Consider the following 27,137-nt stretch of genomic DNA (forward strand, 5'->3'; position numbering starts at 1 on the left):
ATTAATTATTCCGCCATATTAGTCACCCAAAACATCGGCTTAATTTGAGTGTTTTCATTGTGGAAACAGTTTTAAAGTATTTTTTTAAAATATAAATTTAATAATTTTCATCAGACATTATCAATTACTATTTCAGTAATGTTTTGGGCGAAACATTATAACGATTGTCAGGTTAAAATGTGATTTCAAATACAACACAGCATGCCGTCTTCTGATAATTCTCAACTCATCGCTTAATGGACAAGCCTAACATTCAATTCACTTGCATAAAAGCCAGGACCATCAATAAACCCCTTTGATGCATCTTCGTTTTATTCGTGGTTGTCCTAAAACCAACATGGCAGCATTGATAGAAGAAGAAAAGCAAGGCATGAGTTGTTTTTTTTTATGTTTGAAAAGGTTCTTGAGAAAAAAACACAATGAAATACAAACTTTCAAACACAAGTTTTAATGTTTCAACAACATTCGTAAAGATTTTCTATTATAGAATCTTGTTTTACCAGGACTAATGTTAACATTGTTTAATTTAGTTTTTAAGATTGGGGAGATAGTCGTACCAAATTCTGCCATGGCTGGCCAATTCCCGAACAAAGCATACGGTGCATGCGGCCCTCCCTAACACGGACTCTCACACAAAATACACTTAGTTATAATTAAATTAGAAAAAAATGTAAATGATATCCATGTTAAGGTTCATGGGTACCTAGTTCAGCCCGGCCTTGACGAATCTTCAATTCAAGGTAGGTCCGTGGAATAATATAGTTGCAAAAGTGAAGTGCTATAAGAAACAATGTTAAATACTAAAATTCCTTTAGATATTATTTAATAAGCTGTCTCCAAATGTGAGAAACAGTTTAGCAATACTCCCATGAGACTAGTACGTAATTTAAAAAATATATATATATATTTGTTTATTGAATTTAAATCCTTGTAAAAAAAAATTTATTGCAGTTAAATCCCTGGAAAAAAAAAAGGCCGCACGTCATGCAAAACGCACCCGTTGCCCTAATTCACCCACCCAGCTTAAAATTAATTGTTGATACAACCTACCATTATTGCAAAGTGTGTCCAAAATGAGATAGTAGAGAAAAATATTCACAACTTAGTAAACACAACCTGAGCCCATTCAAAATATTTCTATATTTTCTGGATTTTATATAAATAACTTGAACAAAACATTTTAGTAACTACAACCCTTAGCGTAAGACTTAAACAATAATTGGTTTAAAGCTTAGTTTCTGAGAGGATGTAGACTTAATATTTTTTACTACTGGCCATAATCAAGAATAAAATTAAACAGAGCAGTTTCAAATGTTATTTACTCACACACATTGAATTAAGAATAAAAGTTTTACAAAATATATATAACATGTTTATAATTTACATAATATGCTTCTTTCTTTAAATCTTAGTTCATTGGTATCAACAGCAATTTCCATCACTTTACATAAATCAGCATACCTGTTTCTACCATACATCAGTGCTACCAAAATAAAGTGAATTAATTTTCAATGGTTAGTTTACCTAATAGCTTATGCATTACTTTTCACAATCAATACAGCTATGTTGATGATATATTGTGAAAGCTACCATCTAACTACTTCAATAACTAGGTCTCAGTCTCTGCAATTAAGAGTCTCTTCCCCATATTTCATACTACTTTAGCTGTTCCCATCTTTATGGAGCCAAAATATTATAAAAATTAAATGATGTTAAAATACCCTGATAAAAAATTTCACAAGGTTTAAAACTGCTAAATGGAATGATATTCACATAAAGTGGTGCTCCAGAGGGGGGGTGAAGCAGTAGGGGTGATAGCCCCTCCCAAGCCCCAGTTCTATTTTTTTTTTATTTAAAGTTGTACGAAAGTATTAAATTTCAGTATTTCAGACATTAAATTTCAAAAAGTTCAAAGGCCAATCTATGACATGCATTCTTACTTTGTAGGAGAGCCCCTTCCGAAAAGTCTTCCTGGAGTCGCCCATTTCACACATCTAGATCTCGTAGCACGTGAACAAAATGAGAATGCTGTAAAGCACTCAAGGATAGGAGAACATGGTGCATCACTTTATTGCAGTTCCATCAGAGAGAGAGAGCTAGAGCAGGAGGGCCAGAGCCAGGTTGTGGTTGACGCGCTCCACCTCGGTGCTGGTGAACTGCAGCACGGCCGAAATGGCGTTGAGCATGTGGCGGCGCGCCCCCGGGTCGCCCGTCAGCAGGAAGCTCAGCACCACATTCTTCAGGTACTCCAGGTTGGCCCCTTCGCGCGACTGGCACCGCTGCAGCCTGTGCAGCCAGCCACCGCTCGCTCAGGGCAATCCTCCGTCCACCGCAGCTTGTTTCAGGCAAGCAGGGTCATTGGGAGGGGAAGGGGAGCCCAGTTGAGTTCCGAGATTTTTTTTTAATGATCGAGTTTACGCTGACTGGACGAAAATTGCAAGTCTAATGTTAATATTTATAATTCAAAGAAAACTTTAATAAAAGCCATGCATTAATGAGCAAATCACATTTACATTTATTGCCAAAGTCACGTTTACAGTACACTAAAAAAAATAGGGAAAGGGGCCAGGCAAAATTATTTTTGTCCCTGGCCATTAGCATCTCTCAATGACCCTGGAGAAAAGTATTATTGACGAGGTAAGGCATTGAGGAAAACTTTCCAATATATTTTATGCTTTTATCAACAGGTATTAATGAATAAGACACCACATGTAACCACCAATATCAAATCACTAATTATTTCATGAGAGCAGCTTCAATAAATTAAATTGCTACATTAGACTAAGAAAGTTGACTTCAACAAAGTTTAAATTCTGAGTCTTGTTTTGATCAGCAGCTAAAAGACAAAACGAAAAAGAAAATTGTGTGGCCACCATGCACGTTTAAGTGAAACTTTACAGATACAGGGATATGACATTTTTAGAGCACACATTCCGGTATATACAAGTGTGAAAGTATACAAGCATACAGCTTTGTGTACAGGTAAGCGAGTGTACATGAATGTATGCAAGGTAGAATCCCGCCGATGCGACCCCCTTCTGATGCGTCCATTCCGTTTATACGACCGTTTTTTGAGAAACCGTGAAAAATTTGAGCAGAGAAAGTAAAAAATTTGAGTAAAATCGGCTGGAAAACAAGTCTGTTACACTTTGTTGGGTGCTATGTGTTCACATTTATCTTGGAGAGCACTGTACTGCAAGCAGGCAGGCATACAATAGACGGCTAAAAATAGATACCACCCCTCTAGACTGTCCATGCTAGCCAATACCGGTAAACTGCGCGCATCACCTGATAGCATCTACGCGTGCGTCTATTGCCGTCCCGGTCCTGTGCCTTTGTCTTGCGACTGGTTAGTGTGATCTTGCCAGCTGCATCTCAGGTGTCACTGGCCACACAAAGCTGTGTTCACTGTGTTAACGACGTCGCCAGGTGTTTGGTTCTCGGCTATTTTTATATAACAACGCTGACTTCGCACATGTGCAGCTAAACAAAAAAAATTGCGTGGAATTATGCTAGACACCTCGGACTCAAATACCCCGAACAATGGGTTCCGATAAATACTTGCACTAAGTGAACTCGCGTCACGCGTCCTGAAATGCTGTGACATGTTTTTGGAGTAGATAATCACAGCGACAGACCGACAGGATGCGCTCCCGCCCTTGCCGTCAGCGATGTTTATTTTGACAGCTCAAACAATTATCTTTTCCACGCCCCTTCACAGGGTAAAATAAGAAAAAAAAACACGTTGGAATGCAGATGGAAAAGTAACTATGCAGTAAAATAAATATATTTACGGCCCTGCTCAATTTTTCTATTTAATAAAATTCGAGGTATTAGTGATTTTTCAGCAGAAACTGCTGTGTGACAAAAAAACAAATTGTATCATAATAACTTATAAAGTATTTATTAACGGCGAAGGAAAGTCATATAAGCCCATAAAAATATTTATTTAACAGAGAATGGACTATACAACCTGGCTTTTGTCGCACGCGGTGTGGGAGGGGAGGAGGATGCTGACAGTTTCTCACGCAGAAGGTTGAAATAAGGGAGGGAAAGTGATGAAATCTTAGTTAGAAAAAGGGAGGGGGGGGGGGGTGTTTTTATTTTTACATGGTTTGTGGCTCTGGGAGGGATTAACCTTGAAGAATTAGCAGAGGATTTAGAGGTAAGCGTCACGTCACGTATGACGTCAAGCCGCCGCTACCGCCAGCCTGGCCGGACGAGTTTCTTACGCTCTCGCAGAAGCTACCACAGCGGCTTTTCGTGCGGGCGGGTAAGATAACATGACAGCTGAGACGGCCTTTCGTGCGATAGTGGACGCGCCGAGCTCGGCTAGACACTGCCCGAACGGCATTCACGTGTATGTATCCGACGATGCGGTGACACCCCGAATTCTCTATTGCGACCATTATGTTTATAAGTCAGTTTTTCCGGAAACCGTGAGGGGTTGCATCAGCGGGATTCTACTGTATTTAAATGTGTAAGTATATGAGTGAGCACGTATGTGAGTGAGCAAGTATGCAAGTGCACAAGTTCATAAGAGTATGTAAGTATGAAAGTGTGCTAAAATGCAAAAATGCCACCCAGTGTGGCGGCTGCTGCGGTAATCTGTGTTTTCGGCAAAGTAATTTGATAGCTAACAAAGTACACAATTGTAACATAACCTATGTACTTTATTTACTCTGAGCGTTACCCTTTTTTTGTAACACTTTTTTGTTGTGCTTTGATGATGCCATTGCCTCGGCTTGCCCTACCGGCTGTCAAGAAGTACAGGTCCATGGATCGCCCGAGCAGGCTCACCTGGAGACCTCCTCCTGGAGCGCCGCGACCTGCTCCAGGTGCCTCTCCTGGGAGGCGGCGCCGGACCGCTGCAGCTCCCTGAGGGCCCCTTCCAGCTGCAGGCGCGACTTGCGCAGGTTGGAGATCTCCACGTCCCGCCGAGCCAGCTCGTGGGCGTAGTGCAGCATGTGGGGGCTCTGCCCCGCGCCGCCCCGCACCGTGCCGCCGAACTGCGAGAGGCTGGCCACCACGTCGTCCGTGCATGCCTCCTGCACAGTGCCGTGCCGGTCCACACCGCCGTCTCCTACACTGCCGTGGATGAGTTCACGCACTCCCCAAGCCAGTTCTCAAGCAGAATGAAAAAAAAAAAAAAAAAATTGAATGAAGGGCTCTGTCTACCTGAGAACCCATACAATGTGTAGAGCATCAGAAGAAACCACACAATTTGAAAACTGCTCAAAAAATCTGACAGACGTCTGTTTAGGAAAAGCATTTAAGAATGCTGTAATTTTAGAAGAGTGAAAATAGCTAAAACATGTGTTATCAATATTATTTTTAGACACATAACACCTAGTACATATTTTTGAAAGCACTTGACAGCTTTTTTCTCATGAGACAATATAAACAGATCTTGTTAGAAGTCACATGCAAAAGGGCTACACATAGATGTCCGTGTGAAAATAAAGCTTCACAAAGGTTTCATAATTTGATGTATCAAACCATTAGCCATGTAAGCACCCTAAAAGTGTCATTTTACGACTTGATTAGAAAAAAAAAATTGAGATTTATCTACTATCTTTAAATTTAATATGAATGTATGAGTATCATACACATAAACCATACGGTAGAAAATTCTCTAAATGAGGGCGAAAACCGCATCAAAATCCATTGTGTAGTTTAGAAGAAGTAAGCAAACAGACAGATGCAGATGGCTGTTTTGTTGTAATAATATTTAAAGATTATTCAGCAATCAGTTGGGATAAGATTATGTGGTGAACTGCGTTAAAGCTGAAATAACACCGAAAAGCATGTCAAAACACAATATATAGAGACCGGAAAAATTTGCGGATTCATTTCGTGATAGGCTGAAATTCAAACATGTGTACAATTCTGCTGGTTCTGCTATTGGCTCGTGGTTTAACTGGAGCTCTCTGGGCCAATGAGAGACTATCGACCAAAGAAGCGTCAAATCACAAGCTACCCAGTGGAGACGCCTCACAATTTAGTACCCAATGAACACGCGTGTTTACTTGAGAAATGCAGAGGATAATGGAGACTATCCTAGAGGTCATTGAATCCGCAAATTTTTCGGGTCCCTAACAATATAACACCAAAATGCAAGTTAATACACCATAAAGCACTTAAATACCCCACAAAAAAAATCATGTAATTAATCCGCATATTTAATCAAAACTCAACTCAGATTTAAAAAAATGTCATGTTTTAATATATTAAATGAATGTAAATTTTTTAAGCATAGAATTAGTATCAAAATGTACCTAGTAAATAGATTGGAAATTTTTTTTTTTGCTTTTTTGATATTGCAACTGTTATTAGTGAAAAAAGTTTTGCAATACGACATTGATACATTTTTCAAAGGAACATATACGTACTTGCTGATTTATTTTTAAATGTTCCCAGTTGTTGGACATGCTTATTACAAAATATTAGGTATATTGTAAAGGTGCATCATGTATCAGCCAAATGACACTGTCATTTGACATTTTAAGTGTCGTATTTGTTGAAAAATTATGCCGTCTTTATGAATGAAGATAGTTAATAAAAAATAAAAAAAACAATAATACTGAAATACCTTGTTTTCAAAAACGAAATCGGTCCAACAATAAAACCACAAAATCTTCGTCTCCGGCAACTAGTGGACACGGAGTCATATAGGCACGCACACCTGAGGTTTAACGACCACCACGTGGACAACGGGGAGGGCGGAGGCTTACGGCCGGGGTGCGGCTGCCGGCGGACGAGGCGGAGGCCTTGCGGCCCGGCAGGAACATGTGGAAGGACTCCTTGAGCGTGCGTATCTCCTGCTCCTTCTCCTCGAGTAGCGCCAGGGAGCGCTCCCGCTGCTTCTGCAGCTGCTGCTCCAGCGAGGACGCCTTGGCGCGTGCCTCCGCCTCCCGCCGCGACTGCTCCTCCCGCCAGCGGGCCTGCTCTGCCTTCAGCACCTACTCCGTCCCGCCGCCAAGCCTCTTTACTGTCTCACACACCTCTTTACCGTATATACCCGAATCTAAGACGACATTTTTTACCATAATTTATAATTCAAAACAAAGATTCAGATACACTGATTTTTTAGGTAAACATATCTATTTTGGGGTCAATGTTTTTGGGTTGTGCAGTAGTTATTGGCTGCACATGTTACAACCGATGTTTTTGGAATGTTCAATAGCAAAAGATGGCGACCATCTCTTAAACTAGTTTTTTTTGCAAAAACATGCATCAGTATAATGAAACTCTTAACAGTTTCCAACAGTTACAGTACAGCAGGGACGTCGGAACGTTTTAATGAGTGGGGGGGCGAAAAGATGTATCACACTTACCTCAGTCCTAGAGCGGGGGGTCCGGGGGCCCTCCCCCGGAAAAATTTGGAATTTTAAATGCAAAATTGTGCTCTTTAATGATTTTCCGAACCAAAATATTAAATATACCATTCCAAGAATTTGAAGACGTAGTACGTATTAAATACTACACTGACAGTAGATGTAATACAATTTAAATAAAATACCATCTAGGAATTTGCAATCATTTTACAGTATATTGACAATCATAAATTTGATTTTCTAATCAATGTGATCACCAATGCAACGTTTGTAACTACTGGTTGAGAAAAATACTACTAGGACCAAACATTTTTTTCTGGGAAAAGGAGGGGGGCGAAATGCTACTCTCGCCCCCCCCCCCCCCATGCATAACAGCACGGGGCGACTCGCCCCTGCTGCCCCCCCCTGTTTCGACGTCCCTGCAGTACAGTACACAACAGTTTGTACATAAACTGTTAACAGTATTTCAAAAGTGGTGGTAGAAATCCTTTGTTACATTCACATTTTCAATTTTATATCTACATAATTTGTTGTGTTTAATACAATGTGTAAATAAAAATTTTTTTTCCTGAAAACATGAGGCTGTAGTTTGGGGGTCGTCTTAGATTCGAGGTCGTCTTAGATTCGGGTAAATACGGTAATTCATTCTCTTGGCCCTACTATTAATCAAAAGATATTCCTGTAGACCTATTCCACTATCTCTTGCATTTGTTATTGGGCACAGATTTTCTCACCAGTTTTTTTTTTACTTAATGCTATTTTAGAGTTGTAAAATACCACTACTTAAAGTGATCATAATTATGAACAATTTTTGTGACTTTTCACCGCTATTAGATAATAATGTATTTACCAGCAGAAGGGTAGTTAGTCCCTGCGTATGAGTTGCATCTATAATTTTGGGCATAAAAATCTAACATTTTCAGGTAAGGGTTGCCCTCAAATATGGATTGCACCATACATATATCCAATATATATATATCCAATATATATATATATATATATATATATATATATATATATATATATATATATAGTGTAAGAAACATGGCACTGATTTTGACCCCCTTGGGTCATTTGTCTCCAACCACAACACTATATAACATAGAAAGTAAAAAATATACAATTTTACTTTCCATCTATTGTATGTAATTTTTACCTGTCCCTTTCCTTTAGCGAGAAATGAGGGCACACTACTATTTTTTTGTCATTTTTTTGTCAATTCTTTTACCATAAACAATCACACCCTTTACAGCAGTTTTATCATGGACTGTTGCAGTTTAAAGAATAAGAAATCTAACACAAAAGATTAAACTTTTAATGTTAGAAATTCAATGAATTAAGTTATTGTCAGACCAAAAATTGTACCAAAGTGCAAGGATCAGAAAAATTAATTTAATTTGTTTTATTGTGCATCTCTTACTGAATCACTTTTAATTCGAAAATACTCACTAATTTACTTTTATTGTTCTGAATAGGGATGGGACGAATCCACATTTTGGTCGAATCCGAATCCTTGTTCGAATCCTCAGTGTTTGTCATCGAATCTCGAATCCCAGTCCCACACTAAACTTCACCACATGTTATTAAAAAAAATTCACATTTTAAAAAATTACATAGGCCTATGTATTAAAAAAAATCACATGTGTATTTATAAAATTATAAAATAAGTGCATAGTGTATACACCTGATATAAAATAGAGACAAATAACCTCAAAAACCACACACGTAAGTTTGCATCTGTCTAATTCTCTGTTAAATTAATCCTTCCTATGTTTTCAATAAAATACGTTTGTATAGCAGACACCATTTAAAAAAAGTTGTTTTTTTCTGCAATGTTATATTATTGAAAGTTGGAAATGATAGAGTAGTTATGCTAATTGACAAAATGCAGCATAGTTTATCTTATGTTTGTGCCATTACCGTTACCTTTATAATATAGTTTAGGTATACCTACAATTTTCTAGAGCTGGACGAACCTCAGTTCTCTGGTTTCGAACCGAGCCGAGCCGAACCGAACCTCATACAGAAATAATTGTTTTCAATTAAAATGAACCGATGACCAGCATTTTGGTCTTTAACTGAGTGGTGAGAAAGAAAGATTCTCCAGCCATATGTAAAATTAAAACATTATATAGCTTAGCTTATATATATACCAACTTTTAATTCGTGAAGAAGTTACATCTAAATTTCAAAAAGACTATATTCCTTTTTAAGTGTACACTAACCTTCATTTAAAAAAAATATTATAAAGATGACGAACATTCAGCATAAGGCCACATAACATATTTTTGTGGTAGACATAACCTAACATTTTTAATAAGTAAAACTTTTTAATAGGACATCAAAAAAAGGCGAATGTGAATTAAGTTACCTATCTACATTACAAAACCCGCTGTCTGCAGTTGCTGTTTTCTTGGAAGAATGCTGCTCGTTAGAAGAAACTTTAGACGGTTTTTTTTGGGGTGGTTCTGGGTCATCCGGGTCGTCATTATCTTTTCTCCATTTGGAAAACTTAAACGACGTTAGCCTGCTCATCGCAAATCACCTCAAGAACAATAATATTGTAAACGTAACGTAAAAAGTGTGGTTATAGAAATTTGCGTCGGAAAAAAGAAAACACGAGAAATAATGATGGCTGCCGCGACTACGCTAGTCAACTTGGTACCGTACTGTAACATTTACTGGACCAGTACTTTTAATACACAAGATTAAATTAATATTTTCATTACCTGACTGTTATAACCAAAAAGGCCAAAGAAAATAAATACATCCCAGTAATTTAAAATACGTAATTTACGTAATCATTTCCTACCGCATTTGTCTTGTGTTAACTTGATCACGTTAGTTTTGCCGAAATACGAGAGTTCTCGTACATGCGCTTTAGTTTAACGTATGGGGTACGCAATCTTTGGTGATTTTACAACACTTCTCGTACACGCACTATAGTTAAAGGTATAATATACAATACCTTTGGCATTTGTACGATAGTTTATATTACGTAGTACGACAAATGCATACAAAATTCTCTAAAGTAATCATAAAACAAAGCGCGCCCATATGAAAAAATGCTATGCGAGTTATGCGACGATTCATAATTTTATTTTTATTTTGTCTGCGCTTGAAACTGTTGAGGCGACGATTATGCGATAAAAGTCGGAATATTACAAGTAATAAAATTTTGTTGAGCTGTTTTGTGAATCTCAAATGGGGGTTAGAAAATTAGAAAAACGTATTTTTTTTAAACGATCGTTCAGTTTTTAGAATATATTTTAAAAGGTTTCGAACCGAACCGAACGTAAGGGTTCGGTTCGGTTCTAAATTTTCAAACTTCGCCCAGCACTACAATTATCAATTACTACCTAAAACTCTTAAAAACCCACCTCGAATCCCACCTCGAATCCCACCTCGGATCCTACGAATCCTCGAATCCATAGGATTCGGTATATTCGACGAATCCAAGATTCGAAAATCCCATCCCTAGTTCCGAATGTATCCGTTTCAGACCAATTTATTACAAATTAAATTATTTTATCGTAAAAAAATGCAGGATATAAATTCTATTATTATTTTTTGGTGTAGTAAGTATTAAAAACCAGCTTTTATAAAAATAAAAAAAATTACACAAAAAACTTTTGTTTTAAAACCAAACTGGACTATGTACAAATAAAAACATAAAATCTTGTCTCTATACTACATAACACAATGTGTTTTTTTATTATGAAAATGGAATAAAATATTTTTTTTTGAAAGGAGTTTCATAAGGTCCATAGTAAAATTTAAGGAAAATTCAAGGCTATTTAACAAATGACGTCAAATTAAGGACTATATTAGGACGCAGTTATGCAAAAAGGAACCAACCCACAATTTTGTTATATTTTATTTGAAAATAAATTAAAATAGTACAAGGTTGATCGTACCGTAGTTGCTATTATTATATCAGTATTTATACTAGACCATTAAAATTATACCCACATTATGTTATCAATACGAGAAATACAATTTATAATTAACTTTAACTTCAAAATACTCAGAATAGGTTTCATGTGGGTTGGTTCCTTTTTGCATAACTACGTCCATTAAGGATATCAACGAGGCTTACCTTCTGGTGTTGGAGAGTCCTGTGGCTGAGCTGCTGCTCTGCCTCCCGGAGCTGGGCGCGCAGCGAGGACACCTGCTCCTTCGACTCCTTCAACTGCAGCTTGAGGGCGCTCGTCTCGCCAGCCGCGGGCACGGCCGCCTCCTTGTTGCTGCACCAGCGACCACACAGTGCACAAATACGCTACAGATTAATACACACGGTCAAGGTTATACGGTGAATTGTAATAAAACCGAAATAACAACGAACGGCACGTCGATACACCATGTAACACAGAAATTCATATTAATACACCATAAAATAAAGCACTGAAATGCAATTAAAGTCATGAAACTAATCAGCATTTTCATCAAAACTTAACTCGTAATGACGAATAACGTAATCTTTCAAATATTAAATTAAATGAAAGTTTTATTTATTTGGCATAATGTTTGTACAAAAAAATGTAGTGTTAAATTTGAGAAACCCCCATACTGTAAAGTGTTGCATCAAAAAGTTGTAAAGTGGCCCGTATTGCACAGACTGCGAGACTGTACCACCCCTCACCTGCTGGCCGCAGGGTGCTTCGCAACGAGCAGCTGCTTGCGGCACGACTCCAGCTCCTGACGCAGCCTGCGCTCCTCCTCGCGACACTCCGCGTGCTCCGCGCCCTCGTCGCGAGGCAACAGGTCCTTCAAACCCAGCACGGCTGCAGACAAGAGTCACGAGTTCAGGGTTCTTTAGCTGCAGTGCTGTCACTAACATTCATTAACTGCACTGAAATGACCTGGAAGAATATATATATAAAAAAAAAAATTTGTAATTTTGCCTTGCAGGAGAAGGATTTTAAACATTAGGAACATTTGGTGACAAGCTAGATGGCAAATATTTGTGGTTTGGATTCAACTTTTGTCACTGGATCACGAGTTGCATAAAAACACTGAGGGAATAATAATAATAAAAAATTAATTAATTAAAAAAAAACAACACATCCGATGAATCACAAGCAACCTGAAGAAAAGATCAGGTGTGTCAGCCAGCAGCTATTGGAACACAACTCTACATCTACATGATAATGTATTCATTTGTGGAGGTGAGCCTATTATTTCTGGAAGCTGACTACAACCGAAATTTACGCATATTGTCATTCTACACTCGAAAATATTTTGGAAAATTAGTGGGGAAAAAATAAATGGTTATTTTCAAATTTCACTAATATTTAACTCACATAAGACATAAAATAAATAATTTCTGCTCCATATTGATTTCAACTTGGGTGACGCCCGCACAGTAGGCGCCGGGACTCACAGTCCAGCCGGAGGGGCTTGTCTGCCAGCTGGTTGGCCGACAGCAGCTGCGCCCTCAGGCGGAGCATCTTCTCCACCAGCTGCTGCACGTCCCGGTCCCGGTCCACCTCGCTGCCCCCCTCCTTCGCGTCGCCCTCGCTCGCGCCGCGGGACCTGCCCAGCTGGGCCAGCTGATCCTGCGCCGGCCGCCCCACGTCACAAACAAACACAGGGGCGAGTCACATCTCCGTACAAACGGCTAGAGATGCGAGAGTAACCCGATGTTGTCGGGTGCGGTTCGAATCCACAATTACCCGAACCCGGAATCGTTGTACGTACGTGGATTCGAACAGTATTACGAATATTCACAAAAGTTATAAATTAATTTAATACGGCTCAAAAATACTAGCAGTGAAAAATAAAATCAGGTTACTATTACGTAAGTATTTATAATATGATGTATCAAAGAAAGATATGTAAATTAAATAATTAACACAGTGACATTAAAAGAATTTCGAGATTTCGAGAGCTTGAACTATAATTACGAATTTCGTTGTATAGCCAACTGTAAACTAAAAATCAATTACATACTTACAAGGAAAAAAAAGTCTTGGCTATTTATTGGGAGAAAAAATGGTTTTGTTTGCTGAAACGTTTATAAAACTGAGATTTCCCTTTGGCGTGCAGTTTATTACGATTGAATTGGAGAATCGAATATGTTTTGGTTTTCATATTTTAAAGTGTTTATTATTAATAAAGTTTACATAATTATAAACATTTCAATCTCAGTGTAACAAATAATTGCCAGTAGTTACAGTTAGAAAAAAGAGCACACACATTATTTTTAGTTATTGTGTTCTTAATATTCGGAATCTGATTCATATCTCAAATATTGCCAGGGATTCAAATCAGATTCAAACTGAACTGAAAATCAAGAATTCGCACATCCCTACGAAACTGCGAAAGTGGCGATTGTCTACTTTACTCGTAGCACGTGATGCCACAACTGCAGGACGTGTTCCGCACGTGACAACACCATCCAGATCGGCTAGCATCGGCAACGGAACATGTCTTTTGAATTTCTTCATAAGCTTTTCCCAAGATGTCGTGGGTTATCTGCGTTCTGTGCACTGCACTGAAAGTACGAGCTACGCGACTGGCGGTACCACCACAAGCCAACCTTATAGTAATGTCAATCGGTTCTTCCTTTCCTTAGTGGTAGTCACTGTTTTCACCATTTGGATGGAGACTTATGACTCATCCTGAACATACTGACAACATACAGAAATAAAAACACAAATTAAATAATAGTGAAAACTGAAACCACAAAAAGGCACGAATTAGGTTTTACTTCTAGTCAACGAGGTTATTTGAAGCAGATACATACATTGATAATGAGTAGGAAAATCAGATAATCCAGGATACCAAAAACCCATCTCTGCTCGAGTGATTTTGAGAAAGTCGCAAATAGAAATAAGAATGTCTGGGCCAGGATTCAAACACAGGAGTTGCTGAATGCAGACACAAAGTTTTTACATAGCACAACCTTGCTCTGTGAGAGAAAAAGTATTAGCAGTGTTATGTTTTTTCTTGTTTGCATATTGATTGATGGTACTAGAAGCTAAACTGGTAGCACAATGAAGGAAATTGTATTAAAATTTTAGGTCAATCTTTTAACGAGAACAGCGCTGTGATGGTGCTTATTTGCTTTCCAAAAACTATACCATTTTTAATACTAAATATTACAATGCCAAATAATGAATTTTTTAATTTGATAATTTCTTTTAATACTCTATTGGTACATGTTAAATAACATAGGTAATTATATTGTCACGGTTTGAAAATTTCTTTAATTTCTTTTTAAATTTATTTTACTTTTGTATCCCGTCTGAGTAACGTTTGTTGGTTCACGTTCACGTTTCCGGGCTTGGCCTGTTGATTGCGACACACGGATAGCGGAATATAGGTTGCTGAGCCTCGTTACAATATTATACAATTCTGTATTCACAATAGATGAAGAAGAGAAAGCATATGATGTACAAATAATTGAATTGAAAGTATGATAGTGCCCACATGCAAAGATAAAAAATGTCTTGCATCTGCAAACTTTTTGAATATCACTTAAATTGAATCCTTATACGTATAAATTTTGAATATCTGATTTTTATATTCAAAATGGCATATTTTATTTCTCCAACATAACCTTCTTGTCTGATGATTCTCAATAAATAAATAAATAAATAAATAAATAAATAAATAAATAAATAAATAATTATTTTCCTTGCAATTCAATTGTTTGTGAGACTGTTTAGAACCATGCCTTTAACTGATAATTTTTAAAACTAACATACAAATTCAACTTATAGCTTTATAGCTAATAACTTAGAACACTCTTTGATAAATGAATGTTTAGGAATTCTCCACATAACATGGAATATTCCAACTAAGCTTCTGTGAATCCTGTTTTTTAAATTTTGAATCACATTTTAAATGGGATATCATATCATTCATAAATAAACAATTTTATTTTATAAATTTTAACATACAGTTAAACCAAGTTTTTCACACTTCACAGCAGTCTACAATAAATTGATAAAAAATATGGAAAAATTTAAAATAGTCATCTATACTGGATAAACCTTATATGGAACCATAATTAATTTGTGTACGATAAAAGAAAATGAAAAAACCAGCAATGCAATTCTTAATTATAGAGTATTTCAGTAAAGCAATGTATGAACTATGTAGCAGAAAACAAATCAAAATCTCTGGATAAATCTTTTTGGCTTTCCTAAAAAACATTTTTGTGAATGAATCACATTTGCTTCAAAATGTTGAATCACATATCAAATTATTCAATTAGAATTAGAATTTTTTGAATTCTCGCACACCTCCGATTCCAACTCTCACGTCACTCACACCTTCAGCTTGTGAATGGCCAGCTGGTCCTGCTGCCGCAGCCTGTCGTAGTTGCCGACAGTCTCCGACAGTTCTGCCAGGCGTGACTCCAGGTTAGCCACCCGCTCCTCGTGCGTGGCCGCCAACTTACGAGCCCGCTCCTCGGCAGCTATCGCTCTCTCCTGCTCCTGCACAAGCAACGCATATCTTAAGACAATTTTTTCTTTGAAACGAACAACGTACCGGTCATACAGTTTCGAAATAAAAAGTTAAGTAAAATTTTTTTAATTTTGCCATGCAGCAGAGGGATGATAATAGTTATAAATACCTATGCTGAATTTGTGTTATGTTTGGTAACAAGCTGGATGGCAAATATTTGTGCTTTATCATTGGATTATAAGCTAAAAACACTCAGAAGGAGATAAGGTGAACAGTTAAGAAACTATGTGAATACTTCAGCATGATTATGAGCAACTTTGTGGAGGCTAGCCTGTTATTAGTAGAGACATACAAATTTCGCGGATTCATTTCGCGATAGGCTAGCATCAAAACTATACCTTCGTACCGCTTCTGCAATTGGCCCACATTTTATCCAGGGAACTGTAAGCCAATGGGAAACACTAAACCAAGAAAGTGCCGAATTACGGACAGCCTAGTTCAGACGTCTCACGCGTCAGTAGCCAATGAACAGGTGTCATTTCCACGAGTATTTAAAGGAGTGTGGAGTCTATCCTAGAGGTCAATGAATCCGTGAATTTTGCAGGTCTCTAGTTATTAGAAAACAAAAGCAAATTTTTTTGAAAATCTCTTTTCAATCGATCAAACGACAGCGGACTCTCCAGACCACGAGGCAGAACGTCGGGAGCTCACCTGCCGTATGGCGGCCTCGTGCTGGCTCTTGAGGCCGGCGGCCATCTCGTCGCGCAGCAGCTGCAGCTGCGGCAGCTCGCCGGCGCGGCTCTCGGCCTTGCGCAGCCTGCGTCGCAGCGCCTCCCCCTCGCCGCGCAGCTCCTGCCCGCGCTTCTCGTGCTGCCCGCACAGCGACTCTGCCTGCGCGGTCCTCACCCGCAGCTCGTCCACCTCCGCCTCCAGGGCCTGCCTGGCGCCGCGCTCCTCCGCCAGCAGCCTCTGCAGCTCCCTGCTCAGACAGTCCCCCCCCCAACACTAGAGGCAAGGTCATGCAGTCGAACAGCGATGAAACCAACGTAACAGCGCCAAACACCTAAATCTTTTAATACATATACTGTATAGAAGTCGCGAGTGGATATGATTTACTCTACGTTTTTTCAGGAGCGTATGATGAGCAGCTTGGGAACTTCACCTGCTGCAGGGCGCTGCCGTAACGCCACAGAATAAAAAGGGATATCAGAAGCGAACTCCACTGGCCAATCACGAACTCGACCGCGTGGACGGCCGCCATGTTCTAACTGCGTTTCCAACGTATTCGTGTGCTTAGTGTATAAGAGCGACAGATTGTTTTGGAATAATATTGTGGTGATTTTGTGCAATCGGATTTACTACTAAGATTCGTAGGCAAGTAAATATGTCTGCAAGAATTTCCATTCAAATTTTTTTAATGACTTAATTCTTGGAAGAATGTAAAAACGTAAATAGCCTCGCGGAACAACGTACTGTTCAGCATTTAATTGTTCGAACAACCGGAGGCAAGCTAAGAAAAGAAGTGTCACCAAGTGTTTGTTGTGTTAATGCTCAAGATTACCGCCATCTGAATGTTCCAGAGCAGAATGCGTTAGTTTACATTAGTGGCTATCTTATGTCTAAAGCTCTCATTCGACATTCTTGTGGAGTACCTATGTGAAAACTATGCACGTGCTAATGCCATTCTCACTGACAGTTCACAGTTGTTAGGTTATTTCAGAGCATATTCAAGTAATCGTGGAGATTTTGGAGCTTTCATGATGCCTTGTGAAGATTTTGTTAGTTTCATTGTTAAACTTGATGAATTGTTCCAGCTGTTGTTTGAGAAACATAAGACACATGTAATTGCACACAACAATTTTACAAGCATTTGAACTTTTTGACTTCTGCCATCCTTGCCCCAGTTTTCCATAATTATTTACTATGAAGCTATTTTTAAGAATGAAGATATACCATTCTGTGAAACTGTACAACAGAGAAATATATTTCGAACGACTTCAGAAGAGAAGAAACAGGAAAGCTAATAAAGTTTTACACAGGTAATTGTGCTTCAACAAGTGTGTGTGTGTGTGTGTGTACTCTTGGATTACAGGTATATGGCAAACAGTGCAAATTACAGTACAGTTAATTTTTCTCTGGTTAATCCAATTTCTGTTACTCTACTGTATTCTATTGTAGTGCATCATTGTTAGATTCTCATGAGATACGTTTTGTCTTTAAAATTTTGAACACTAGTAGCAAAGCACAGTTAAATCTATTAGTTGAGCATCTTCTTATGTAAACATGGTACCCTATATTTATGTAGTTTCTGCATTTATGCCAAGTGATTGTTGCACTTTACCTGTTACTGCATCAACAGTGGTAATTCAGTTTGTGTTGGTATTTTTGTTTACAGTTATTTTATTAGCAGTAATTTTGACTTTTAATTTTTTTTATGGAAAAGTCCTTGTGCAAGATTTTTACAAATGTCCATTTTATTTGCTACGTTTTTATTATTATACAGTTGGCAGTGAAAGGTATGTCTCTTATTCCCTCTCATAGGGTTTTAGGATACATAATATGATATAAAATTTAAAAAAAAAATATTTCACTTTAAATTGTGAATAAAATTTTATCAAAGACATATGAATAAAACTAAATCTAATAAAATTTTTTTCTCTTATTACCCTGGCTTCCCTTAAGTAATATACAAATTATGTAAAACTAGAGAAAACTGATATACCTATAATTTCTCAAGTACTCTTGTAATTGTGTTGTATTTGCATAATGTAATGTTATTAATTGGATTGTATTAACATAATGTAATGTTATTACCATGTATCTTGTATTTATAACATGTACCAAATGTAAAACAGCCCAGAGATGAATTTAGGATTAATAAATAAATAAAAATTAATCAGTAAATTATTTGTGTAACTATCTGAACTAAAAAAAACTCCCTATCCTCCCCACATCCACCCTAAGAATCTTACCTGTACAGTTCCTGTAAGCATGTAATTATATTCAAGACATTCTATGAAAATAAATAAGGTAGGTATTGGAAAGAATTCTGCTGTTGGAAGCTTTTTTAATTGCCAAAATGTGAGGACTTTTCTTTAGTTTTAAGTCTTTCGTGAGACTTTTGTAACAGAGGCCTACACTTGGTACACAAATTGGTTACCTATATCAAACTGATGTGATTGGATCACGAAGAAATGGACAAATACCTTTTTATTAATTTGCAATGTAAGTAGGCCTACTTATGTTTATCTCATTTTTATGTTGTGAAAACAGCATATGCCAGTTTTCCTATAGTAGGGTTTCATCAAGCCAATCATTTATTATAACTTACACTTTCAATACGAAGCTGCGTGATATCTACTATATAAATACCACTAAACTAATTAGTAGGCCTACATTTACTATAAACAAACGACTTAAATGCATAACTCATTTATAGCAGTGCTAATCTTGAATCACGAACATGTGTTCTGTTGCCAAACTAAAACATGCATTTCTATATATATGCGTTTACCATTAAAATTTCTGATGAATTTTGAATACGTATTAATAAATTAGTAGCATTTTATGTCTTCTTTTCTCGAAATCCTACTCTTCGTAAATGGACATATTAACAATAAAATACCTGTCGCGCACTGCACAACTATTGCAACCACCCAAAAAAACAAACACTATTACTCGTGCAAAACCACATTTAATAGATAAAAAGGACTTGTCTTCCATCAGAACAGGTGATTATTCGGGTAAAATAATCAGTCAGCATCAGCTACGCAGGTTAATAAAATAACAAGTTTAAGATCAAAATTTTATCATTTACTTAAAAAACGTTTTTTTATTACGAACCGTAAGCTTCGGCGTGTTTATGAAATTGTTTTTAATTATCTCAATCGCAACGAAAAAACATATTTGACGATAAACATTTCACACGAAAGTACATTGTCGTATATGGGTTGTTTACCTCTGGAACGCAGTTACAATATGGCGGACATAACAAGCCAATCAGCACCCGAGTTCGCTGACATCAAAGGCGCCGACTCGCTAGTTCGCTTCTGATGTCCTTATTTATTCTGTGGTAACGCCCCGTATCGTCTTGGGTTGTTATTTACACGTTAGAGCGCAGCACCGTCGCCCGCTGTCATTCCCCGCACCCCCCACCCAACATTCACTGCAGCTCGAGGTCGTTCAACGGGAGGGGGAAGGGGTGTTTGAAGAGTTCGACACTTGTCCGCTAGGGACCACCACAGGTCGATGCCCTAGAGATGGTGGCGATTGCGGCGGTGAATTAACCAACTACCTCAAACCGTATTAGAAATTTTAACCTGGGCTGGCGACTTCTATACAGTATATATATTCAAAGCCTAAATGGAAGCTAATAACACCGCACAACACCTCAATGCAGCTTAATTCACCTCAATTACTTCACTATAGCTATTAAAATATACAATTAATTTCATAAATCTTTATTTTAATTTTTTTAATCCAAAAACCTCAAATTTTAGGTAGGTACCAAGTAAAAAAAAAAAAAAAAAAAAAAAAAAAATTAGTTCCTCCCTGTGGTTTATTTCACAGTAAAGTGTATAAAAGGAGTAGAACTGATACCATTCAATAATTGGTAAAGGCCTACAGAGAATCATCACAAGAAAAGATGCCTGTATAATGATTTTGGGCTTTTAACACTGCATATTGATTTTTTATTATTGAATGTTTTAGTTGCAGATATTTGTTTAACTTACTCTCAATATATGCGGTATTGTTTAATGTACACATTTTAAGTGTCTTAACACTAATTGTTTAAGCAGCTGATCAATGTAACTGTGCTTGATATGTTCTTATTATTATATGTGATTTAATTTTTAATGATAATAAATATTAAATGACGAAATTTGCTTTTATTTAACATGATAAAATTATGCCTCTACGCATGACCTGTAACAGGGTGTAAACACTAACCTATAATTAAAATTCCCCCCATCTTCCCTGACCAAAATTTCCAATTTGCCTGAATAATTTTTTTTAAATAATATACCTAATTTGCAATTTTTGAAAGATGTATTGAGAACGTAGCATCCACCATTTTTTTTGCTGGTCTTGTTCTCTCTTAACTTTCTTAAATTTTCTTTTAGATTTAACCTTTTTCTCAACCAAAAAAAAATTTTCAAACGGGAACTTGCATACACAATTTTATAGAGGTTTAAGTACTGTGAAATCTCATTACAACATAACTAACAAAAAAAAAAAAAACCAGTTTATTACTTTATTATAAATGACTAGTGAACCCCATAAGTGTGTCATGTGAATCTGTATGCTGGTGCAGCATATCTGTACATAAACACCAGCTTCACAGTCTTCACAGTGTGCTTAGCCAAATATCTGAAAGAATAATGTTTTATGTATAATATTATGTACCAAACTTCATTAACAAAAATATAAAAAAAAAATTGCTACAGAATATGCGTGTGTTTGTGGGTGAAATGATAAATCAAAAATTAATTTAAATGCTATTCTGTGTGATGTTTGTGCTTATTGCAGAATTAGATAGTGTAGTTTATGAAAATTTCCTCCTTTAGTACAAATGTGACGCAGCTTTTAGTGATGCATACTTTACTGTGAAAACCTTTTTGTTGAAATAAAACTCTGGAGGCAATAAAAGCTAGTAAACTAGGAGCGCAGCTGTACCTGACCGCGGTTGCGTGGTCGCCGCGCTCTTTATCCCAGGCCTGCTGTTCCGCCACCAGCTTCCCCCTCCACTCCTCCAGCTCAGCCTGCTGCCGCGACAGTCGTTCCCGCAGCGCGTCGGCTTCCTTCCGGCACTGCCGGGTTCACATCGCTCGTACCATTCATCTCGCACAATCCTCCAAACCAACACTTCAACATTAAACCTCCCTTCATGTTATGTTATTCCATATAACCGTCACCCAAGGGCAACGTTCCCCAGCAATATCGACATCCTACATCAAACTTTCACAAACTATGAACCAAAGAGAACATTAATTCTTAGAGGCTTAACTTGTTTGGGGATATAAACTAAAGAAGTACAACATTCACACTGGAAAAAAAAAAAATTCAATTTATTTAAAAAAATTAAATCTGAACTAGCAAATATTGTGAATCAATAATTTGCAAGGCTCATGGTTATATCTTCTATTTAAAATAATTCTTAACCTATATGAATCCACCTTTTTTTAGATTTGCCTTTGGATCACCACCAATGGAAATATGTAGTTATTTTAGTACCTACTTAGTTGAAGATAAAATTCCTCCATTTTCTATAGCTAATTAAATTCAGCATACAGAAGTTAAAGGCCTAGTGTGCTGGTAAATTGTTTAAAACAATTTAATTTCAAACAAATTACCAGGCCACCTAGCTACTCATAAGCATCAATATTTCCATTAACACATCCCTTATATAGCACAACCAACATATGCAGAGTTAGTTTATATATTTGTGGCTAGTCAGTCACTGTGATGTACCTTTCAAAGGTGCCTCTGTTGGAAAACCATGTAAGCTGTGGATGTTTGTTATTTTTAAAGACATAAGGCTACATTAGTCTGTTTATTATGTGTTGCATCTCCCTCCTATCAGCTACGTGGGATAAGTGCATTTATTTATTTTATTTATTTATTATTTATTAATTTTGTGAGATGACTACCAACAGCGATGAGCCAGGGTGGTAGCCACCATACATAAAAGCAAACAAACACCAAAAAAATGACAATTAACAAATACAAAACAAAATGAATTAAAATATGTATTGACACACACAACAGACACACAATCTGAAGTTATACCTAGTGTGAATAATTGAAACATAAAGTAAAAGATAATACAAAAGGAAATATAATGCATTACAACACCATGGAATATACTACATCTTACTAAGGTAAGTACAGTACATATATTATTATGTAGATAAAATTACAGTTAGTATCCATAGATTGCTATAAAATTTTATATTAATATATCTAGTATTAAATAATTTAGGGAAAAAACATTAGAGCATAACGATGATTAACCTTTGGATGCCGAAACAATAATTTATTTAACAAGTTTTTTTTCTCTCTGGTAGGTTGTAAGTGATCAACATAGATATTGAAATTGTTAACAAGTCTATATATGTCATTTGATATTTAAGAGTGTGCACAAAAAAGGAGGGTTACGGCTACTAAATGAAGGAATTATTGGAGTCTGAGAGTTGTAAAGCTCGTGAGGCGAGCGACGAGGCACGGAGCACCGACCTCTTCCTTATCGGCCCGGAGCTGCCGCTTGTCTGCCTGGAAGCTGGCCTCCATGCGGGACTTCTCCGCGGTCAGCGTGGCGAGGGAGCTCGTCAGGGTCTTCAGCTGGGCTCGCAACGTGTCCGCGACATCATCCCCGGGGGGCAGCCCCTGCACGAGTCACACTGCCTACATCGTCTCGCTCCAACTCATGAGTTCAATTTCAGCTCACTCTAAAATAATAAGTTATTAACTGTAGCACAATATCTACAATGTGACACAAAAATATTACTGACACTGTAAGTATAGCTAAATTTTAAAATAATACTAGATAATGCCCGGCATGCGTTGCAATGCCTCAATCAATTTTTTTTGTAATTTTTTAAACGTATACTAAGCATCTCTCTTTATCTCTATAATTCTCTATCTCTCTATGTATATCTCTATAACTCTCTCTATCTTTCTATTTATATCTCTATCTCTCTATATATCTTTCTAGCGGACCCGACAGACATTGTCCTGCCCAAATGTACTTTTTGTGAGATATGGATATGGCGGTAAGTATTTCTACGCTGGACATTTTGTATCTTCTCATTATACATACCCCTCCTCTTGGGCACGCCACTGCCGTTACCAAAAACCTTTCCCATGGTTACGCAGAAGGCAACAACAATGCAAAAGCCCGTTGCCATGGAGGCTAATTAGTTTTTTGCTTTTAAAGCGTGTATTTTTAGTTTTTCTTAACTCAAAATCGAGATAAAATATCCAATTGTGAATCTAAAACATCCTCGAATCCCCGTGAACTCACACACAAAATTTCATCAAAATCGGTCCAGCCGTCTAGGAGGAGTTCAGTGACATACACACGCACACAAGAAATATATATATAAAGATTACTAACGAAAAATAGCAAAAATCATTCCATTAAAAATTAACTGAATTTCATATGTGCCATTAGCACAAAATTAAACAAGGGTAATAATCGGACATTCCGGTTTTTTAGAACAGAAAGGGAAAAAAATTGCAAAACGTGTTTTTCACACACTACACACATCCCTAAATTTACCCAGAAAGGATGGTTTCTTTAATTCCTACTGGTTCGTGAAAAATAACAGTTTAAAGCTTACATTACAATAGCCGTGTTTTCACACTGCCACTGTCAAGTCATTGTTTACCCGCAATCGTATACCTGTTTGTTTAGCACAACTGTAGCCAACTATGGAGAATTAAAAATATGCTATTTCTTCAGTTTCATATATTGAAATTCATCCCTGGATCCTAATGGCATGATCCTGTTGGCTTGTTCCTGTGGTACATGATGCTTGCTGCTTTAGTTCAGTACGTTGGAATGCAAAAAAAAAAAAAAAAAAGTCTTGATATTACAACCAGAGAAATAATAATAATAAAAAAAGTATGATCATTGAACAATTAGGTACACAAAACAGTGAATTCTTAAGAACATTACTGGCAAAGCTTGTATCTTATTTGACTCAGTCCTGAGACATATTTAGGTCCTATCGTTGACAATCTGAGATACTTTAACATACTTGTATGATAGTAAATTTAATTAACATTGCCAGTTTACAAAAAGAGTAAGATGATGATCCCCACAGAAAGAAAAAGTTTAAAAATAAATAAATCTGAGGTTATAAACAAAAACAAAGAAGGCCACACATACTTCTGATGGTGAAGCAGGCGACGTGACAACTTCCTCGCTTGGGCCTGAGGCTAGCTCCTCCTTCTTGCTTTCTGCAGAGCCACTGAGAGCTTTCAAGCCTTCTTCAAGAGCTTCCTTCTCCTTCAACAGCCCTTTGTAAGCCGTCACCACATCTGCAATGCAACACAGACTTGCATCCAGTCACTGACCAGTGCTGCCAGCTATTCTGCAAGTGCCATACTGCACAGATGCACACCACTTAATAGTTTCCAATAGCAAATGTAAATACAATCAGTGAAGGGTCTCACGGTATGGTTTCTTAACTCACATAGCTCTTCAGATAGTTACACTTTTAACAGTCGTACTCATTAAATTGCTGAAGGAGAACTCCAAAAAATTCTGCTTATTTTTTTTTTCTAGTGGGTAATGTACAACCATTCTTTAGTTATGAATAAAGATTTTATGTACTTATGTAGTTTGCAACTAAGTAGTTTCATCGAATCTCAAATTCAGCATGGGTTGTTGACAAGTTTGCTGTGTAGCTATATAAAAATTTGTGCCAATTTAAACCATTTTTCATGTAGAAAAAAAAATAGGTGGGCTTAAAAATGATAAATTGTTGCTTTGCTTTGTTACAATATTGTTAAATTAGTAAATTAGTGAAAACGTACAAAGCCACTGAGTCGTAAAAATAATTAAACATTTATTTACAATGATTTAACCTACTATTAATGTTTATTGCCTAGTTCAACCAACCTTTCACAAAAGTTTTTATTCAACTTATTCCCCAGAAACCGCTCAGCCCCTCATCAAGGTAAACAATACTATAAAATATGCTAAATCTGACTTACCTCTCAAACGACTTTCATATCTAACCAACTGATCCTTTTGCTTATTAACTGTTGAAATTAAATCCTTTTTATTCAAACTTTCCATGTTGCAAAACAAATTATCTTCAAATTATCATATTAACCGACACAAACGTCACCTGAACAGCTGAAATTCAAAAATAAATAAAAAGATCTAACGTGGGGGCAGGGTGTCCAAAAGTAAAAAATATTTCGTACCAACTTAAGCGAGAAAAAAAAGTACTAGATTTGAGAAAAAGTACTAAATTAATATTTGTTATCGTTTTACCAATTTAGGGAGTTATGACATTGCAACGCTTTAACAATTAATGCATTGAAAATAAACAGTAACTAAAATAACATGCAAAGATAAAAAAATAAAATAAATTTTTTAACTCACCATTTTATCACCAACATACAATTGGAGTTGCTGGTACATGATGCCCCATGTATTAAACCTGCACTTGACATATCACATGTTATTAAATTGAATGTTTAGAATTTGCAAAAAAAAAAGTTTTGTTTAAAATAATTATGAATTAAACTTGCATTTTTCTAGTCTTCAATAAACGCCATTCCCTATCCAAGTTTTCGTAATTTTTTCTTCAATAACACTAGGAAATTTTTTGGCAAGTGGCATTATACTGTGATGGTCGTCTGATTTGCACTTTACTGGACTCAGCATTGCTAAACTTTTTAGAATTGAATCGTTAAAATTTATTCGTTTTAAAATTTGGAAGCAAAATTCAACAAAGAAGGCCAAACAATTGACTTTCAATTGTGTTACATCACTTGGTGTAACTATGTTCATGTCTAATCCCATCAAAAGGGCTTCCACTCTCACTTCTAGATAAACTTTGCTTATGTCTAAAAACTGGCCGTTGTCAGCTGGATTAATTGAAGTGAAACTGCTAATGCGACTTCCAACAAGGTTGCGTTAAACGTTTAACGCTACCATGGATGAAGTACATGCGCGTGGTATTCTTGCTATGCAGCGAAGTAAACAGTGTGAGCGTCGTGAAACTGAAAACCAAAGGGGGAACCACCATTGATGCAGTTTTTGCAAGAAATATTGAAAAAATAGAACTCAAACATTTCGTATCTTACTTTAGTTATCATAATCCCATTGTAAATGTTATAGATTTGGATATTTCTCCACTCGAAAATGATAATTAAAAGATGCGATCAATTGTGAATTGTAAGCAATGTTAATAAAGTTTGTCTTAAAGAAACAATATGATTTCACTAAAAATCAATTTCTACCCCTTCCTATTTCCATTTCCACATTACGAAGTTTCACTTCTTCCGCGCGGAGGGACTCCATGGACTATTTATTTAAATTGGATTATTTAAAACATATTGAGGTTTCATGTAATATTTCATTATCATTTTCATTTTTTCATCCACTGATGAAATCAGAACATGAAGACGATATTCAGTACCTACCTTGATAATCTAAATTTAAATTAATTACTGTCAGCAGAATAAAAGCCAGGAACAAATATATGCCTTAATTAATGCGTTTTGTAGTGCTGTCAAAATGGATTTTGCTATTTCCAATCCATATTTTTTTCTGAAACAAATGGGCGTTACTGTAATATTATTAAATTAAAGGAAAAAGTACTAGATCTGAGAGTAAATGTACTAGACCACTAAAAAACT

The 27,137-nt window shown here is 36.8% G+C and overlaps 1 protein-coding gene across 2 annotated transcripts; it reads right to left on the bottom strand.

The window, feature by feature from the left end:
• Positions 1-1,030: 1,030 nt before the first annotated feature.
• Positions 1,031-25,642, bottom strand: LOC134532688 (GRIP and coiled-coil domain-containing protein 1). Of its 2 annotated transcripts, XM_063369393.1 has the most exons (12): positions 25,479-25,642; positions 24,649-24,800; positions 22,992-23,141; positions 21,432-21,565; positions 16,467-16,734; positions 15,620-15,784; positions 12,721-12,895; positions 11,980-12,121; positions 11,437-11,584; positions 6,735-6,962; positions 4,801-5,048; positions 1,032-2,286 (listed from the first exon to the last, which is right to left on the bottom strand). In XM_063369393.1, the coding sequence occupies exons 1-12, from the start codon at positions 25,561-25,563 to the stop codon at positions 2,097-2,099; spliced, it is 2,085 nt and encodes a 694-aa protein (XP_063225463.1). In that variant the 5' UTR covers positions 25,564-25,642; the 3' UTR covers positions 1,032-2,096. The 2 variants fall into 2 exon arrangements, with proteins under 2 accessions (XP_063225464.1, XP_063225463.1); XM_063369394.1 differs by lacking the exon at positions 25,479-25,642 and having other exon boundaries at positions 1,031-2,286; positions 22,992-23,155; positions 24,649-24,740.
• Positions 25,643-27,137: the final 1,495 nt, after the last annotated feature.

This window comes from Bacillus rossius, chromosome 6, assembly GCF_032445375.1.
Source record: "Bacillus rossius redtenbacheri isolate Brsri chromosome 6, Brsri_v3, whole genome shotgun sequence".
Taxonomy (NCBI): domain Eukaryota; kingdom Metazoa; phylum Arthropoda; class Insecta; order Phasmatodea; family Bacillidae; genus Bacillus; species Bacillus rossius.

Excerpts from the sequence above, each read along its gene's own strand:
- LOC134532688 (XM_063369393.1), bottom strand. The coding sequence starts at position 25,563 with ATGGAAAGTTTGAATAAAAAGGATTTAATTTCAACAGTTAATAAGCAA. Across the intron at positions 21,566-22,991 it reads TCCGGGCCGATAAGGAAGAG|TGCCGGAAGGAAGCCGACGC; the intron begins GTCGGTGCTCCG and ends TGAACCCGGCAG. Across the intron at positions 11,585-11,979 it reads AAGCACCCTGCGGCCAGCAG|CAACAAGGAGGCGGCCGTGC; the intron begins GTGAGGGGTGGT and ends TCGCTGGTGCAG.